Consider the following 19,907-nt stretch of genomic DNA (forward strand, 5'->3'; position numbering starts at 1 on the left):
GTGGAGGAGACATCTTGGATTTGGTAATAATTTCTCTTAATATATTTTAAATGGCCACCAATGTTACAGATCCTCGAAATCATGTTTTGAGGTGATTTTAGTGTGGCTTTAAAAAATACCTAAAGGTATTGGGTATGGGCTTAATGATCCCAGGATGGAATTGGAGGTGAGAAAAAGATATTGATGAAGTATTGATTATGACGCAGTGTGAGGAGTGTGAAATTCCTCTCGTACTGAGAAGTGCTAACAGCATTGCTGTCAGCCCATCTGAGGCCCCAGTTCTGCACTGGGAGCACTGGTTTTAGCTCTGGGGGTGCTGGTGGGTGCCCCTGTGATGCCTTGTGAGGGCTGCCCTAGAGCAGAGACCAGAGTTCCAGAATAAAGCAGGGATTGATTCCAAGGATCTCCTCCATGGATCCACCTTGGGCAGCACAAGAGCCCAGCCAGGGCTGCACCCAAGATGAACCAAAATGGCCCCAAAATGCACGGCCGGGCACGGGGTCTGTCCCTGGGATCAGTTCTGCTCCATTTGCATCTTGCAGTTCATTGTCCCATTCCAGCTTTAGCCCCTGCAGTCCCACCCTGCTTGTTTTTCTCTCTCCAGCCCACGGTGTTTGTGCTCCTGGGCTGAGATTTGGGTCATTTGTCCTTGGTGCCCAGCTGGAGCAGGAATTGTTTTGTCTCCCTGCTCTGTGCACAGAGCTCACCCACCCTTAATATGAAGCTCAGAAGTGCACACTAAAGCAGCACAGAATGTGAAAAATAGGAAAGCTAAACCTGAGGCATCATGTGTTTGCAGAACAAAGTGTTCATTTACCGGGGCAAGGAGTACGAGCGCCGCGAGGACTTCGAGGCGCGGCTGCTGACGCAGTTCCCCAACGCCGAGAAGATGAAGACAACGTCACCCCCTGGTGATGACATCAAAACCTCCTCTGGCCAGTGTATCCTTGGGCTGTGCACCCAGTACAACCAGTACAGCTAGTGCATCCAGCAGCTCAGGTCAAGAATTTACAGCCAACGTGTTGCACTTCTGCCCTGACAGGTGTAACACACCGATTTTGTTGTTTTGTCCTTTTTTGTGTGTGTGTGTGTTTCTTTTGAGCTGTTTGCTCTGTGTGACTGAAATTCCCTTTTCACTTCTTAACCCCTGAAATTCAGATATTCAGTGCTTCACTGTAAAGCCCAAACTGGATTTACCCTCAAAATTTCACAGGCCAGTGTCAGAGCAAATCGTGAGGTGAGTTTGGGTTCAGTTGTGTTGTTTTCTCAGTCCCCTTTATAGCACATTATTGTTGCATTAGGAATCTGTGCAAGGGGTGTGGACATTGTGAGGGCATTTAATGGTGATTTTTAATATTGGCCCACATTCCGACCCACTGGAAAATAGTGATCCCATATTTGTTCATGAACTTCCTCTAATATTAGAATTTAGTATCCATTCCTAAACAGACAGCATTTGATTTTCATGGTGCATTTGGGGCTTGGAACTGCATGATCTCTGAGGTCATTTCCAACCCAATCCATTCAGTGCTTCCATGATTCTTTTCCCTCTTTGCAGTTTCTACAGGGTGAATGAAGTCCAACGCTTTGAGTATTCACGCCCCGTTCGAAAAGGAGAGAAAAACCCAGACAACGAATTTGCAGTAAGAAATTATGAAGAAAATAAACCGCTTTTGGTTTGCTTGTTTATCCCCCTCTATTTTGAGCATCTGAGCCATTCATTATCTTTTGCTTGTTGAGAAATAAATTCTAGGTTTAAAGGGATTATTTTTCATAGAAAGTTAATTAAACCAATTTATCATGTTCTCGTTCATACCAATAGGAAAAAAAAATGGGCAAAGCTGTATTTATTTTGTAAAAACAGCTCTTCTGAGAAAGGATTTTGAATTGTTACACCTGAAACTCGTCTTGCCGTGAAGATTCCAGTCAGGCATCTGAAAATCTTTTGTCACGAACACATTTTGCTTTTTCTTGCCTTTTTTTTTTACTAAACCATTTGTTTCATCTAATGGTCAATAAAATGAGTGCTGTGAGGAGGCCCTGGCACAGGGTGCCCAGAGCAGCTGTGCAGATCCCTGGAAGTGCCCAAGGCCAGGTTGGTTGGGGCTTGGAGCAGCCTGGGATAGTGGAAGGTGTCCCTGCTTTTGGAACTGGATGGATTTTAAGGTCCTTTCCCACCCAAAAACATCCAGTAAAACCAGGGGATATTTCCTTGGTATTCTCCTTCAGAAAGGGAGCGGTTGTTCCCTGCTGTTCCCAGATTTAAGTCAGTGCTGCTCCATCTTCCATTTGGAATTCCCCCCTGGCTCTGTGACATCTGCCATACCTTGGTGCCTGTCCTGCTGCTGATGGTTTAGGGCTTTACCCCGAGGTCCCAGCTGTCCATTGATAACGAGACACTTGTGTTCCCTTTGCAGAACATGTGGATTGAGAGAACCATCTACGTGACAGCCTACAAATTACCAGGGATCCTCAGGTGGTTTGAGGTCAAATCAGTTTTCATGGTAAGATCAGCTTGGCTGTATTGAGATTGTGTAAAACAATGGGGGTTTTATACAACCAGGGAGCATTTGTGTGTCTCAGTGACTGTGCTTAGATCTGTGAACAAGGAATCCATGGAATTGGACCTGGCACATCCTGAAGGAACCTGCTGAGGGTGCTGATTGTTCACTGAGGGTGACTCAGGCAATGCTTTTCCATTCCTGAAGGAAGGGAAAGCAGCCAGCCCTCCAAGGCCTTCAGCCCTTTCAGAGAGCATTTGTGTCTCTCAGCAGGTGCCTAGAATGAAGAGAGACCTGAGGTGGTGCAAGGAAACCCTGCTCCATCCCAGAGAATCTAGCCTGAACTTTATCAAAGAGGATCTGGATATTTTGATTGTCATTAATTCAAAATACCCCAATAATCAAAGGCATTGTGTGTCTGCCTTTCTTACCACTCGTGGTTAAAGGTTGTTTTTGTTTCTTCTCCATATTTAGCTAAATATACCCTCAGCAGCCTCACAGAGTAACTCCAAATTACTCATTTCTCTGTTCAACCATTTAGACTGTTTAGATAAGACATATCCATTAAACGCCTTTAAGATTAAATTATTCTTATGCAGCTGTAATTTTTAAGTAGCAATAAAAACATTGTTACTGCGTTTTTGAAATCTCTCTTGTGAGGCTTATTTTTAAAGGAAAAGAACAATTTGCATATGATTAATTAAAACCTTTTTCATTGCTCCATTGAGGTTATGTTGGACAGTTGTATTTGGATGAACAGAAGTAATGCAGAAAATTACTATGGTATCTATAGTAACAGAATATGAATGTGATGTGTGACAGTAACAGGCAGCTGAATAAAACACATTGAATTTTTAATGAATTTCATAGTTTCAATATAACCCTGATGGAGAAGATTGTATTTATCTTCATGATGGCAAGAAGTGCTGTTTGTAAAGGCTGGCAGATCTGATGCCAGTCCTGATGAGCAGAGAGCAGAGCCTGACAGGCACTTGGTGTGCACCCTCCTGCTCTGCCTGGCATCCAAATGGGCACAAATCCCCTCAGCCTTTTGGGAGCAAGGATTGTATGAGTTGCAGAGCTGAGAAATGATAGCAGAATGGAACTTAATAACGTGTGGGAAGACTGCTACAGATAACTTCTGACCTCCTCTGGCACAGTTCCCACAAAATGGGTATTGACTTTCCTCAAGATCTCTGTCAGCTAAAATGCTGCAAGGAGGATCACAGGGTTTACATCCCTGTAATGCTAAATTGTGATTATGGATACAGATATTATTGATCCCTTGCTAAGCACCAGGATACTCCAGCAGCTCTGCATGTTTCATATTTTATTGATGGAACTGGAATATCGTTAAAGGGAGAGGTGAGATTACATCAAATCAGTGCTGAGAGAACGGAGTAATTTCATAAATGCAGTGTATTATGTTACATAACCCATGGGAACACGCAGAGTTGCTTTAAAACAGCTGGCTTTTCCAATTCTTTCTGGGTACTTTTACCTAAACCTTTGCAATCTGCTCATTATCTGCAAGGAATTTGGGGCCAGCATTCCTTATTCTGTATCTGATTTACTTTAGCTGGGCACAAGAAGTTGTAGGGGAGAGGGAGCAGCCAGAGAATTAGAAATCAGATTTTGAATCAGTTTAAAAAGCACAAATGCTAATCTCTGTTTTGTTTTTATCTTGAAATTCTGTAGTGGTGCAAATGTCTCAGGAGAATGTAATTCCTGTTTTCCCTGGCTAGAGTGAGGAGTGCCCAGAGTGGCCCTGGGAGCAAGGCTCAGAATTTACACTTATCATAAATAGCTCTCACCAGGTTCCAAAGCCCAGTTTGTAGTAGTGAAATGGCAACTGCAATTCTCCATCTGCTTTTAAAAAATTAGAGGGAGTGTTACAAGAGTAGTAAAAGAAAGGAGAATGAGAAAGAAAGCCATGATTGCTGCTACAGAAAAGTCAAAAAGCTGTCAGCTCAATGAGTGCTAATTTCTGGAGATGCTCAAGAGCTTTAAAAGCAATGGTTCATCAACACATTATTGCACAGTTATAAGGCCATTAATACAAGTGACAGAATGCTAAATTTAGCCTGTGATGTTCCCAGCAGTTTTGCCCAATCAGATGCTGGATGTGGCTTCACTCCCCAGTCCAGATTCCCCCGTGGCAGGCTGGGCTCTGTCCGAGCCTGGCCTGCTCCCCGTTCCCAGCAGAACCACCAGGCTCCTTCCCTGCCTTCCAGATTCATTCAGCAGGCAGGCTGCTCAAAATGCTAATTAAAACATCCTTGATGTAATCAGCTGGCAGGTGTAAGAGTAACAACTAAAGAGATTTGATTATAAGTGGTTCTCAGAAACAGGGTAAGCAACTGATAGCCAGGTAGAAGTGCTGCTTTGTTTATGTAGCATTTATGTAAATGAGGCTGTAATCAAATATACACTTGCATTTTCCTCACAGGCCTCAATTAACCTTCCTTTCCTCTCCCTTCCACATCATTTTTTTAATACAAGCAGGCTGTGGCTTCCAGTGAGGACTCTCTACACTCTGGATCACTGCAAGTTACTGATTGTCAGCCCATTCACTAATATTTAATATATTTTAATACTGTTTTTTTTTCAACATGAACTTTTAGAAAGACACAATAGCTGGGCATAAAAAGTAGCTGGAGGTCAGTCCATTCAAATAAAGCAAGTTTTAGACAGCATAGGAGCTAATTCATCCCATGAAGGCATCTGGGGTGACTCTTCTTTGAAGTCCAGGTAGCAAGAAAATTTCTCCCTTCAGTTCTCAATGGTCAGATGAAGAAAATGTGACCTCTTGGGAAAAAGCACAGCAGATAGTTTAGATGTCATCTCATCAACGTATTCAACTCGATGTCCTTGGAAACACACCAAAATAATCACTGCAAAAATATCTTCTTGATTTTTGAGCGGCTTAGGATTACATTTTCCATCAGAAAATCCACGTTAAAGTTATCATTTCTTTCTTACTGTTACGTTAAGCTGGATCTTCTTTGTGCTGCTAAAACTCACCAACCCTTAATCTCTGATGTTCTCCGTAATCCTCCAAAAAACCTCACGTGATTGCTGCCAGAGCCTTTCTGGATGCTGTGCTGGGATGTAATCCCTCCTGCAGCAGCAAAATGCAGTTAACTTCCTCCACTGATACCCATCATCATATCAGTTACTGCAGCACAGAGATACCAAATACCTCAGTCACCCTTTCTGGTCATTATTGGTCAAAAATCTCCCAATAACCTGGGTTCTGAAAGGCCTGGAGCATTTCTGCCCATGGGGTTTTGCTGAGCATGTTAAAAACTCTGCCCCTGGTTTGAAATCTCCTTTTGTTTGGGTTTCAGGTGGAGATCAGCCCGCTGGAAAACGCCATAGAAACCATGCAGCTGACCAATGACAAGATCAATAACATGGTGCAGCAGCACCTGAACGACCCCAACCTGCCCATCAACCCCCTGTCCATGCTGCTCAACGGCATCGTGGACCCTGCTGTCATGGGGGGCTTTGCCAACTACGAGAAGGTAACGCCAGGATTCCCTGAATTCCACCAGGAATCCCTGGATTCCACCAAGATCCCCTGAATTCCACCAGGAATCCCCTGAATTCCACCAGGAATCCCTGGATTCCACCAGGAATCCCCTGAATTCCACCAGGATCCCTGAATTCCACCAGGAATCCCCTGAATTCCACCAGGAATCCCCTGGATTCCACCAGGATTCCTTGAATTCCACCAGGAATCCCCTGAATTCCACCAGGATCCCCTGGATTCCACCAGGAATCCCTGAATTCCACCAGGAATCCCCTGAATTCCACCAGGAATCCCTGAATTCCACCAGGATCCCCGGAATTCCACCAGGAATCCCTGAATTCCACCAGGATTCCCTGAATTACACCAGAATTCCTTGAATTCCACCAGGAATCCCCTGGATTCCACCAGGATTACTTGAATTCCACCAGGATTCCCTGAATTCCACCAGGATCCCCTGAATTCCACCAGGAATGCCTGCCCTGCTTGGATGGAGCAGCTCTGCTGGGAGGAAGGGCTGGGAGAGCTGGGATTGTTCACCTGGAGAGAAGCAGCTCTGGGGTGACCTCAGTGGCCTTGCAGGGTCTAAAGGGGCTCCAGGAGAGCTGGAGAGGGACTGGGGACAACGATGGAGGGACAGGAGCCGGGGAATGGCTCCCAGTGCCAGAGGGCAGGCATGGATGGGATATTGGGAATTGGGAATTGTTCCCTGGCAGGGTGGGCAGCCCTGGCACAGGTGCCCAGAGCAGCTGGGGCTGCCCCTGGATCCCTGGCAGTGCCCAAGGCCAGGTTGGATCACATGGGACAGTGGAAGATGTCCCAAGAGATGGCACTGGATGGGATTTAAAGTCCTTTCCAACCCAAATCACTGTGATTCTGTGATTCCACAATTTTCGCTTTGTGTTTGTAGCTGTTACTTAGCAGAATTTTTAAGTTGATGAATTTATCTTCATTGCAGCTCATTCCTCTGGTAGTGGATATTTCATTTTCTGAATAATGGCTCATTTCTCTCTCTCTCTCAATTAGGCTTTTTTTACTGAAAAATACATGCACGAGCATCCAGAGGATCATGACAAGATTGAGAAGCTGAAGGATCTGATTGCTTGGCAGGTAAAAAACTTGAAGTCACGTTTGGCAGAGGCAGCTGCTGTGGAAAGACAGCTTGGTGTCACTTTGGAGGAAATTCAGACATTATCCTCACCTTGGATACATTTCTTTGCCATTTAAATCTGTCTTGGAGCTTGAGTTAAAGTTCATCTTTTCAAATCTGACATAATTGCTCATTTTGATAAACTCGCAGAGAACAAATATGATCAAGATATTTTCTTTTTTCTTGTTTCTTTTTTTTTTTTTTGTAAACGCAGTAAGTGACAATTTCCCATCTGTATCAGATGAGAAAACATTTTTCATGGCAAACTAGAGACAATTCCAGCTTTGTTCCATAGTCACATACTGGGCATTTATCTATGGTCTCAATATAATTTTGTGATAGCTAAAAAAAATACCAGGTTGATTGGAAATGGGTTTTTTTTCCCACAGAAAGTGAATCATTTTCTTTTCATATTCTGTTCTGTCTTCACAATAAAGGGAATAATTTACATTTCCGTAGATTTCAGTCTTAGAGGTGGGAGAGCCAAAGCTACAGAATTCAAAAATAGAATATTCTCTGAAGGCCTTAAAACTATCAGTGAGTAAAAAACTCTTTTGGTCTGACAAAAAAACAAAAGGCATTTTTTAATTTATTTTCTTGTGAGTTTTTAGAAAAGATTAGATTTTATAAGCTTTAAGTTTTATAGAGGAAAATAATTTGGTCCCAGCAGACTGACTTGGTGTCAGCTCTGTGTCTTTGCCTCTGAGAGTGATGCTTCAAATGAATTCCAAACACACTTTCCCTCAGCAAAGGCTCACTTCGGTGACACTTCTGTATTAAAATAATATTACAATTTGAAAATAGGTATGGCAGCTGATCACATTGTATTGTAATTATTCAGGGCTTTTAAACACACGGTTTCCCATCAGTTTTGTACTTCAAGAACAACAGGAACCAAGAGAATAGAGAAAAGGGATCAACATTTATTTTTATATCTGAGAATTAAGAGTCACTAAAAGCCTTTTCCGTGTTTTTAAGTTGCCTTGGATGTTTCATACACATTTAAGGGATCCTAAAATTGAAAATTCCTCTCAAATTACTTCAGTTGCCAGCCAGGTGGGAGTCAGCTCCCAAATATTGGATGTGTGTGGAAGTCTTTGGAGGGGCTGAATTCATCCTGGGCTGACAGGGACGGAAAGCAAAAAGGAGATTTCATTTTTCAATAATGTGGGGCTTGGAGTTCTGTAATCACATGGAATTTTCTCCCTGCTGCATAAATCAGTTGGGTATATGAAATAGGAGCCTGACAATTGTATTACCAGCTGACCAGTTAAATTCAATTTTTTTCATCTCCTTACCTCTTTCTCCACTGTGCCGTGGAATTCATAATTCATAATTCATATAATTCCTGTGAACTTCAAGTGTACATTTTGTTTCTGTCTCTTATTAATTCAGATAAATTCCATTAGCAAAGCAATGTCCATTTTTGTCCTTCTTGGTGCTTTTCCAACCTAGGCAAAAAATGTTCCCATGCAACTGCACCATTTCAAGCTGATCTTTCATTTTAACATGAAGATAATGAAATGATTGATGGAAATTAAGGCAGAGAAATGAATGATTGATGACATTAGTCACTCTGAATTTAGCTAAAGTATTTACAGCACAGCAAAACAGAAAAATACCACAGCAAATCAAAACCTTGTGCTCCTTCTACAGAGATGAAAGAACTGCTGCATACCAAACTCAGGTTTTATGCTCATATTTTATGATCCCCTTGCTCTGAAAGATTGTTTTCAAAGATTAGTTTAATAATTCAAATCAATGTCATTTTTTTCAGTCTTTTCAGCCGAGCAGATCAAGATTTAAAAAAAAAAAAACAAAAAGGGGAAACAAATCAGGGAATAATTTCAAGTTGCAGTGGAACTTTATAAAATGTTAAAATCAGCCAAGAACAGAGTTATGAAATAAGAAAATGCCCTTTCTTCAAGGCCAAATTAATTGGGAATATGCTGAATGTGGCAAAATTCTGCCTCTGACAGGTGTCAAATTCCATGTCAGGCATCAGCACATTTCCCTGTGTCTGGAAAGGAGACACAGGAGGAGTTTGGAAGAAGGTGAAACAGAAATGGTAATGCAGTTGGAAGGTTCTTCCTGCACTTGATAAATGTTTAAGGATTAAGTGTCTTGGACAGGGAGGCCAAATATCCTGACTCAGCAGCCTCACGTTCTTCTATGGCAAAGTCATGGGACAATCATGAATTTCAGCTTCTGTAAGATTAACAAACCTCTCCTTCTTCTCCTCCTCCTTCTCCTTCTTCTCCTCCTTCTCCTTCTTCTCCTTCTTCTATTCCCCTCCTCCTTGTTTGTGTTCTTGTTCTTGTTCTTCTTCTTGTTCTTGGTCTTGTTCTTCTTCTTGTTCTTCTTCTTCTTCTTCTTTTTCTTCTTTTTCTTCTTCTTTGTATTGTTCTTGTTGTTCATGTTGTTCTTTCTCTTCTTGTTCTCCTTGTTCTTCTCCTTCTCCCTCCTCTCATATTTTTTCCCTACAAATAATGTCATTTACTTTCTGTTCTTGATTTTCCAACCTGGAGGTGCCTGATCCCCAGGACAGGTTCTTCAGTGCATTCTCTACCCATAAAATTGTCTCATATGCTTCACCTTGGTAATTCCAGTTCTTTAAAAAAGAATCCATTTCCAATGTCAACAGTTCTTTCAAATAAATGAGCCAAGTGACCACTTATCCCTCCAAAACAAGAGGGTCACAGTGTGGCCTGGTAATTATGTAAATTTAGAAATTCATTGACTTATTGAGAGCAGGGAAAACTTTCTGGTTTCATGTTTAATTTTTGTCAAGTGCAAATCCATATGCTTATACATAGAAGCCACTACATTAAAAAAAAAAAGAAGTCATTATTCTTCACTTTGTAGTGTTTCAGGAGAAGCACCTCTGTCCATTTAAATGGTGCCAAATCTCAGAGAATCATCTTGATAAGATTCTCGAGTTTGTTCATCTGTAATTCATCTGTGTATTTATTATTCTCCTTACTAATAAAGCTGCTCCTTCTGATTGCTGCTCAGTCTTATTAGAAAAATCTGTTTTTAATCAGTATTATGATTTAATTATGAATTATTAAGAAGAAGCCTCTTAGCTTGATTGCTGCAGAGAATATCTGAGTTAGAATCAGAGCACTGTGTGGGCTGAAACGGACCTGGAAGAGGAAATATTTTTCCTGAGCTGGAGGTAGAAAACTCTAATGGTGTGTCTGGGTAGCTGTGGGAATGAAAATGTCTCTCTTAAAACATTTCCAAAGGTCAGCTACACCTCCACGCTAGGAACTAATTATATAATCCTGTGCTGGCATGGATATTTTGTGACAGAAGCCTTGAAGATAAATGATTATTTTCAGTTACAAAAGAGAATTAATTTAATTTTTTCCCTCTTCTGTTTTCTTCCCAGAGAAAATAAAATATTTTTTCTAAGGAGAACTATATAGCATCTAAAACTGTATGTTTTATTAATAAATATTGCTCTGCAATATATATCTGTCCAAGGATGGAGCTCATTTGCAGCTTTAGAAAGAGCATTTATTAAAGAAAACATAAACTATTTTTGTCTTCAGGCTTTTATCCTCATGGAACTGGGAAAGGATTTGGTATTAATAACCTGGTGTGAGACTCATCATTCATCAGTTTGGTGTTTTAAAGTACAGAATCTGTGGGGGCTTGAGAATGGAATATCACAGGAGGGCTCGTGCTGTGGGATAAATCCAGCCCGGGATTTCTGGGCAGAATTAGGGCTGAATTAAATGTAAAGGACTTTGTTTAACAGAAAAAAAAGGGAAATCCTGGAGAAGAGGGGTTTAGATCCTGTCGTGCATCATATGCAAGGAATGATGATGATGATGATGATGATGGTCACTGTGATCATAATAATAATTCTTGTCATTTTTAATATTATTGTTATTATTGTTATGATTATTAGTAGTGTTATAATTGCTGTTACTACTGCTCTTATTGCTAACATTGTTATCACTGCACAAGCTCTTTCCCTGCTGTGGGAGCATTGCCCTGTCCCTTGGCTCAGGAGGGGCTGGGCAGGGTGGAGCAGCCAAATTCTGCTTTCCAGATCCCATTCCTGGCTGAAGGCATCCGGATCCATGGGGAGAAGGTGACAGAGGCCCTGAGGCCATTCCATGAGAGGATGGAGGCGTGTTTCAGGCAGCTGAAGGACAAGGTGGAAAAGCAGTACGGCGTCCGCGCCATCGTGAGTTCCCTCTCCGTTTCTGCTTTCCCCAGTATCAGGAATTCCCTTGAATTACAGCAGCTCTCTATTCCTGTGTGATGATTCCATTGATTTAACAGAGGGGTGTAGGTGCAGAGTTCCTGCTTGTTCTCGTCATCATCAAATTAGGGAATACTGAGCAGATGAGAGATGTTGAGGGAGCTTTGGTGCTTTCATTTCCCAGCACGGGAGCGATATCTAAACTGCCCAAGTCTGTTCCTTGAAAGTCAAGATAATCCTTCAATTCTGAAGGATTTGGGTTACAAAAAAGAGTTTAAAAATGGGCACGTCCAGAGCTGCATGTCACCTTTCCCTAAGTGGGATTCCTTTAGGGAAGGGCTCCTCTATAGTAGTGTGTGGTTGTACCTACACCAAATGTAGGCAGGCAAGAAAATGACAGCTCCGACTTCATGGATTCAGAAGGACTGACATTCATGCTTTTCTCATTCCTGCAACATATTTCCAGTTGCTGCTTCATCCTTAAGGGGCAGCCAAGAATTTCATGGTGTTTCCAGTGGAGGTTTGTTCTGCTTTTCAGTGTTGAGTGTGAACGTCAGAACAAACAAAGCAAACAGCTTTTTAATTCAGGATCGAATTGTTAATTCAGACAAAAATACATGGATTGGGTGCTGTTATGAGATCCTATTTTGCTTGGAGCAAAGGAGGCTCAGGGGCCCTTGTGGCTCTGCACAGCTCCTGCCAGGAGGGCACAGCCGGGGATCGGGCTCTGCTCCAGGGAACAGGGACAGGAGCAGAGGGAACGGCCTCAGGCTGGGCCAGGGCAGCTCAGGGTGGATTTTGGGAACAATTTCCTCATGGAAAGGGTGCTCAGGCCTTGGCAGGGGCTGCCCAGGGAGGGTTGGAGTGCCCATCCCAGTGGGTGTCCAAGGAATCAGTGGATTTGGAGTTGTGCTCTGGGCTGAGGACAAGGTGGGCACTGGGCACAGCTTGGACTCCATCTCAGACTTTTCCACCCTAAATAATTCTGGGATTCTGTCTGTAGCAATGACATCTTTTTTTAATGGGGACACAGATCTTACAGGGAACATTCCAGCCTTTGTGGTATCCTTTAAGTGATGTTCTGTTTGTGGTCCTTCAAATCCCATCTTATGAATTTATATATTCAGGGAAAAGTTCAAACAGTAATTTATTCCCAGGGAGAACAGAAGTAATTAACATTAATGATACCTGCATGTCAGTCACTTCAGTAATATCCATTTACATCATCAAGGAGATGACTGGAAAGTGGTGTTATCTCTCTAATTTCACTCTACCCACCAGTCAGAATTTTCAGGATTGATGGAGTTTTATCTCTTCTGTCTTCCTTGTACAAGGCCAATTTACCAGTAGTTGACAGGGTGGAAAATATACCTGTAATTAAACAGCATGAGATTCTTATTTGTTGACTGCAAGAGTTCAATTATTTTATGCATATATCAGTTATTAGTGACTAACAAAGCTTGGAGAAATATTCAGAACTCTGAAATTGTCTGAAACAAAACCAAAACTTTAATATATTTTCTTCTTAACCTGGTGTCACTCTGTAAATTGGCTCTCTTGATATTTTTGACATAAAGTTTCTCTTTATAGATTTTTACTTAGGGTTTTTGGGGTTTTTCTAATGAAGTCCATTTCATTGAAATATATTGACAGGGCAGTCACAACGATGGTAGAGATGGATTAAAAAATTATATGTAAAAAGTTTTGAAAAGGCAAGATGTAAAAAAGCATGGAAATACTATTGGAACAAAGGAATTCTTGGAACATACTTAAAATTATACATCTGCCTGTGAGGACCTAAATTTTTTTTTTTTTTGAGAACCTATTTCTTTGTTGGTAACATGAGGTGTTGGTTGTTACTAATTCATTAATGCTACCAAACTCTACCTGGAAGAAAATCCATGGAACCTTCCCCTGTTCCCTTTGGCGTGTGGATATTTGCAGCCAAGAGAAAAGCAGAGGTGCAACTTCCCAAGGCTGTTTCTGAGATTCACATCCTCTGAACCTCAGAGAATGAAAAAACAATTCCTATCTCATTGCCTGCTCCTCTTGTTGGTCACAAGTGGAATGCATTGTGGAAAGTTGTTTACCTGAAGGGAATTGGTAATTGGATTCTGGTGTGAGTGTTTTGATTCACTGACCAGTTGAATCCAGGTGTGTGTCGGGACTGTGGTCTGACAGTCTGACATTCTGGGCAGTTGGGTTGAGTTGAGTTGAGTTTTTGAGATGAACTGACAGGTTCAGTTTAGATGTAATGCAATAGAGTGTAATATAATATGGAATAATATAGTATGATAAAGTAATTAATTACCCTTCTGATTTCAATGGAGTCAGATGCATCATTTCTCCCTTTTGTTGGGTTTGCCTGCTTTTTGCAATAGATTTTTTGGATCAAGCAGTAACCTGTGTCGTTTCCCGCTGCAGCTGTCGGGGCTGGAGGAGCGGCGGGGCAGCCGGCCGCGCTCCATGGTGCGCTCCTTCACCATGCCCTCCTCATCCCGGCCCCTCTCCGTGGCCTCCGTGTCCTCCCTCTCCTCGGACAGCACTCCCTCCCGGCCCGGCTCCGACGGGTGAGTGGGGCTCCCAGCCAGGGATTGTCCCCAAAGCTCCCTGAGGTGGGGATCCCAGCCAGGGATTGACCCCAAAGCTCCCTGGGGTGGGTGAGTGGGGGATCCTCAGCCAGGGATTGTCCCCATAGCTCCCTGGGGTGGGGATCCGAGCCAGGGATTGTCCCCATAGCTCCCTGGGGTGGGGATCCCAGCCAGGGATTGTCCCCAAAGCTCCCTGGGGTGGGGATCCCAGCCAGGGATTGTGCCCAAAGCTCCCTGGGGTGGGTGAGTGGGGGATCCTCAGCCAGGGATTGTCCCCATAGCTCCCTGGGGTGGGGATCCGAGCCAGGGATTGTCCCCAAAGCTCCCTGGGGTGGGGATCCCAGCCAGGGATTGTCCCCAAGGCTCCCTGGGGTGGGGAATCTCCAGCCAGGGATTGTGCCCAAAGCTCCCTGGGGTGGGTGAGTGGGGGATCCTCAGCCAGGGATTGTCTCTGAAGCTCCCTGGGGTTTGAGGGTGGTCAGCATTCCCAGATCTCAGAGCTGGAAACAGCTGGGAGGTGTTCAGGAAAATCCAGGGAGACCCCAGAGCCTAAAGGGGCTCCAGGAGAGCTGGAGAGTGTCGTAGTTGAGATGGAGACAACACAAAGCAACACACTCCATTTTCAGAAGGGTTCAAACTGGTTTTATTCTGGCATGCATGCTTTTTATACATTCTTACAAAACTCATCAGTTTACACTTTACTCATTGGTCAGGAAAGACAAACAAAGTGCTCATTGGAATAGAGTTGCAGGTTTCTCTTATTTATCCTTCTTTCTTTCTTGGTTTCTATGTCAACGACCTTGGTAGGAAATGCTTTCAGGGGTAAACATGGATCAAACTTCTCTCTGGCTGACAGAAGTCACTGTAAAACCTCTCCCACAGGAGAGGGACTGGGGACAAGGGATGGAGGGACAGGACACAGGGAATGGCTCCCACTGCCAGAGGGCAGGGATGGATGGGAGATTGAGAAGGAGTTTTTGGCTGTGAGGGTGAACAGGGGCTGGGATGGAATTCCCAGAGCAGCTGGGGCTGGCCCTGGATCCCTGGCAGTGCCCAAGGCCAGGCTGGACACTGGGGCTGGGAGCAACCTGGGACAGTGGGAGGTGTCCCTGCCCCTGGAATGGATAAGTTTAAGTTCTCTTCCATCCCAAACCATTCCATGATTTTTTTAAGCGGCAGCCTAAAATTGGCTAAAAACCCCAACCTACAGAGACATTTCTCTCAAGGTCTCTTTTTCTCTAACCCAGATAAATACAATGTTCTTTTTTGCCCTCTAAGCCTTCAAACACCACCAAAAACCCCCAAAGAGGAGATCAGTTCCTCATTTTAGAGTATCACAGGTGTGTGAGTGCAGGAGGGATGCTCTGCAGGCCATGTGTGCAGTCAGCCCTGTCCCAGGAGCTCAGGGCAGGATTACCTGACTGCTCAATCACTGCTGCTCACTCCAGCTGCCAGAGGAAAAGCTGCTTATGGCAAGATTGTACTTCAAGACTTATCAAGATATTTCACATGAGAACTGGGAATTCTGTTGATAAGCCCTGTCTCACAGTCACATCCCTCAAAGAACAAAATAATCTGTTTGCTGTCTGGGCTTTCCATGCAGCCTCAGAAGTCCCTTCTCTGTCTTCCTCCCCTCAGGCACCCCTGTAATCCAGAAATGCAATATTTGACCAAGGCAGCAGGTTTTTTAAAGCCTTCTGAAGGGCTGCTGATTTACAGGGATGTGCTGGAAACTCCTGTGCACCTTCAGAGGGGAGTTATTACCTGGCTAGAGACTAAAGGCATCAAGTAAAATTAAATCCAGCACCTAAGGACGAACAGGATGCTTGCCTTGATTACAAAGAGTTTATTTAATCATTGGGAGGAGCTGTGAACAGCTCAGCTCTCATTCCACTGCCCTCTGGAATGCTTTCACACATTGGTGTAAATGTGGGACAGCAGAGATCCTGAGTTTTGACTAATTTTGAACAAAGTTGTCTTGCTGGAACTTGGGCAGAACAACCATCCCAAGTAAGTGAGCAACTTTGTTCTATCTCAGAAGAAAAATAGAGATTCTTCCCTTGCCTCTTTCTGGTTTTCCCTTCAAAATCTTTAAATGCATTTTACTTTGTCATTGGGTATTATTTCCTTCAGGTTCCCCTCTCAGCTGTGTTGTGGTAGGTGTCACATGGCAGTTTTTGAGGATCTGAGTCTCCTCAGGATGTATTTTCACAAAGATCCCACAGTGCAGCTCAGCTCCTGCTCTGAGCCCAGGGCAATACAGGAAAAAAAAGAACAACTTCTGTCACTGAGAAGACCTGGAAATACCCCTCATTTATTTAATCAGGAGGAGGAGAAGAAAAATCATCAGATATGTATAATATAATGAAAGACCTCAAAAATTCAGGTGGCTGTGAAATCATGTGGGTGGTTTGGCACTGCTGGCCTGGCAGAAGTTTCTTCCTGTTCCTGCTGTAGTTGGTGGGGTTTATGGTCAGTTCTCCTCTTGTCTTTCCACGTCTCTTCATAAATTAAATTTGATAATAGAGATGAAGGTAAAAAACAACTAAACGTGAAGCTAAATGAGTGGTCTTATCAAATCACCCAGTTTCTATTTAATGCCATTTCCAGCTCCTGCTCTGGAGCTTTCAAACAGCAAAGACTCAAAGCAGACTTCGACACAGGACATGTTTTACAACTCCCAACTCTATGTATAAATAAAACTGACTTCAAAAAAGAGACTTGGATTTATTCCCTGCTTAGAATGGGACTTAGAAATACAAATGTGAGCACTTGCACTCGATGGTGGGAAGCAGGAGAATCCTGGGGTCCAGTGGGATTTCTCAGCTCTTGGAAGTCCCAAAGTGCTTCCAGTTGGAGCACAGTGTGCTGACCCATTTTACATTAATAATCCAAATAATTAATAGTCCTAAAACAGTGCTTGGAAGGGAAGCAATTAATCATTGTCTGAAGGATGGAAATTCCTCTTGTGAATCTGCAGTTGGCCTCGGAGGTGCTGGCACCACCCAGTCCAAAATACACAACTCAGGTTCCTAAAAAGTCCTGGTGTTGAGAGAGCTGGGCTCTGTCACTGGAGTTCTTTGTGACCCTGGGCAAATTGCTGCCTTTCCTTTTCCCTTTCTCTAAAATGGGATGGATAAACTCACGGGTTTGTTCCCAACCCGTGGCATTCAGGATTTGGGAAGTGGCTCAGGGGCTGCTTTGAGCATCTTCCCATCAAAGGAGCTGATGTAGAGTGAAAACAACAATAAAAAATAACAATAATTTGGGATATTGCTGCTGGGTATTGGTGCTAATGGTGGGGATTAGGATAGTGTCAGTGCAAATTGTCTGAAATATGAATACTCTGGAATTTCACAGCAAAGACTGTGGCCTGTATCTGCATGCACCCCATGGCATGGGAAATGCTTTTCCAGGGATAAAAATGTCTTTCTTTGGGAAGATTTGGTTTGATTTCGGTTTTGTCATGTGGTGGTTTGAGACAGTCTTAAAATCTGCCAGCGTGATTTTGTCTAGGTGTGATCTTAGTGGCGTTTTTAATTTATAATATAAAATAAATCATAAAATACTTTGTCTAGCCAAGAGTGCTCCATCCCTGGAAGTGTCCAAGGTTGGAGCACCCTGGGATGGTGGAAGGTGTCCCTGTCCATGGCAGGGGGTGGCACTGGAGTTTCCAAGTGCCACAACACGGAGAGTGGCAGTGCTGAATGAAAAACCCATTTTTTATGTGAAATTCAGGAGTTTGTGCAGCCAGAAACCAATAAATTTACTGCAGAGCAGGGAAATCTGCAGCTCTGCTTCTCCAACAGTCCTGCAGTAATTTTTATTATAAGACAATTATGATTGTGTGAACTTCTGCCCCCTCCTTCTCCCTCTAATGAGTTTTCCTGGATTAGCAAAGCCTCATTAACTCGGGTGAGACTTTGGGAAATATGTAAATAAAAGTTAGTTGTTTTGAAAACAGCATTTTATTGATCTGAGCAACAACATTTTTCCTTAGGTTCGTGCTGGAGCCCCTCCTGCCAAAAAAGATGCATTCTAGGTCGCAAGATAAATTGGACAAGGATGACCTAGATAAAGATAAAAAGGAAAAGAAGAAGGAGAAGAGGAACAGCAAGCATCAAGAGATATTTGATAAAGAATTTAAATCTACTGATATTTCTCTGCAGCAGGCTGAAGCAGTGATCCTTTCAGAAACGGTAACTTTATTAGCAAGGAAAGCTTTATCTAATTCTGAGCCATGTTCTCTCTCTTTTGAAATCAAAATGTTGATTTTTACCATTTAGTTCCTTTGTAGGCCAGAAATAACTCTGAGGGGATACACCACAGTGTTAATATACATGCTAATGAATCAAAAATACAGATTTGATTTACAGTGGGGAAAAGATCCTCTGAAAATCTTCACCCAAAGCTCTGGGTGACTGTTTGATAAAGGAGCAGATGGCACAGCATAGCTGAAATAAATGCTGCCATCCCAGCAGCCTTTGGAACTGCTGCTTCCCAGTAGGTTGGGATGGATTTGTCCACATTTCACTGCAGGACAGTGTTTGGTGGGCCATTCCAAGGTCATTCTGTCAGCAGCTGTGTGTCCTTGAAGGGCTGTTTGGAGCAGAAAATCCTGAGCGGTTCCTGTGTGTAAGGATATTAAAACCAGGGCATATCTCCCTTAAACCCTCTCTTCTTGGCTTAGATTTAATTCACTGGAACTGTCCTCAAGGCTTAGGTAACCCGAGAAGTTGGAGCTGGGAAATTGAAAGCAGGGATGTCTAAAGCTGGAGCAGGGAGAGTGTGAACTGACTGTGACCTCCAAATCTCTGCCTGGACACCTGTTTGGAGGCCAAGAGTTTAAAATTGCCTCCCAGAAATAAATGGAATGTTCTGTTCAAGATCTGCACAAGTACTTGTAGAGGCAGCTTTGCACTCAGCAGAGTCTGTTGGTGCTGTGTCATTGACATTGGATTTTGAAACTTTCTCTCTCACCTGTGATAACTGGATCCTTTAATTCTTTCTGTTTGGTGTTTATAGGAAGATATTTATATGTTCAGCCACACTTCCTCTGTTTTCTGGATTTTACCCTTCTTATCCACTCAAAGATAAGTTAATCCCTCACACATGTCTTGGGACAGCCTGAAAAATCAGTTCTTGTGTTTGATGTGTCCAGTCAGAAACACCAATAAAATCCCATCTGAGGGTCTCAGGCTTTTCACCTTTGAAACCAATGAGTTTTTCCATTGACTTCAGTAAATTTTGCATGAGCCTTGGTTTGGTTAAATGGAGATTCCTCCTGCACAGATTTCCACGTCTCATGATTTTGCTGCCATGCATTTCTCTTTGCACCTTGCAGCAGTTGTGTTTTGACTGATTGAGGACTGGGATCACCATGGCAGGACTTCCACTGGCATCTCCCAGATCCCAAATGGACCAGCAGAGCTCCTGGAGTGTCACAGAAGAAGGAAATTGTATTTCAGGGCAGCTGAGTCAGCTGGAGCAGTTGGGAGGGATCCAAGGATGCTGAGGAGCTGGCTGGTGTCACTGCGAGGTCACTTCAGCTCTCAGAGGTCTTGGACATTGGAAAAGTTTATGACAGAAAAAAATGCAAATTCTGCCTGGAAAGGAGGGCAAAATAATCTCTCAGGGCATATTCCCATTTGGCATCTGAGGAACAAAAATCAGCAAAGCCCAACTTGGTTTGACTCACGTTCTTCCAATCTTCCCAGTCAGGAGCTTCCAGTGGCTGACTGGTGTGAGCAATATTCCCCTGCTTATGGAGAGGGAGGGAAATGAAATGTCAGAACTGGTTACTTACAGTTATTTTAAGCTTCTTCAAGTCCACAGATCAATAATATGAAAAGGAGTTTGCTGTTGAGAGAAAAACTCTCCCTTTTCAGCCTCTGCAGAAGCCTTGATGAGCTCC

General features: G+C 43.2%; 1 protein-coding gene across 3 annotated transcripts in view; it reads left to right on the forward strand.

Annotated features, from left to right (window-relative positions):
* DOCK1 (dedicator of cytokinesis 1) overlaps positions 1–19,907 on the forward strand; it is a 271,608-nt gene that overhangs the window by 232,898 nt on the left and 18,803 nt on the right. For all 3 annotated transcript variants that reach the window (XM_030951476.1, XM_030951475.1, XM_030951477.1), the window contains exons 41-49: positions 800–941; positions 1,159–1,237; positions 1,559–1,643; positions 2,418–2,504; positions 5,852–6,028; positions 7,060–7,143; positions 11,247–11,384; positions 13,827–13,972; positions 17,994–18,192. In XM_030951476.1, the coding sequence (XP_030807336.1) occupies positions 800–941; positions 1,159–1,237; positions 1,559–1,643; positions 2,418–2,504; positions 5,852–6,028; positions 7,060–7,143; positions 11,247–11,384; positions 13,827–13,972; positions 17,994–18,192 (1,137 nt within the window). The remainder of the gene's footprint in view (positions 1–799; positions 942–1,158; positions 1,238–1,558; positions 1,644–2,417; positions 2,505–5,851; positions 6,029–7,059; positions 7,144–11,246; positions 11,385–13,826; positions 13,973–17,993; positions 18,193–19,907) is intronic.

The sequence above is a fragment of the Camarhynchus parvulus genome, chromosome 6, assembly GCF_901933205.1.
Source record: "Camarhynchus parvulus chromosome 6, STF_HiC, whole genome shotgun sequence".
In the NCBI taxonomy this organism is placed as follows: Eukaryota; Metazoa; Chordata; class Aves; order Passeriformes; family Thraupidae; genus Camarhynchus; species Camarhynchus parvulus.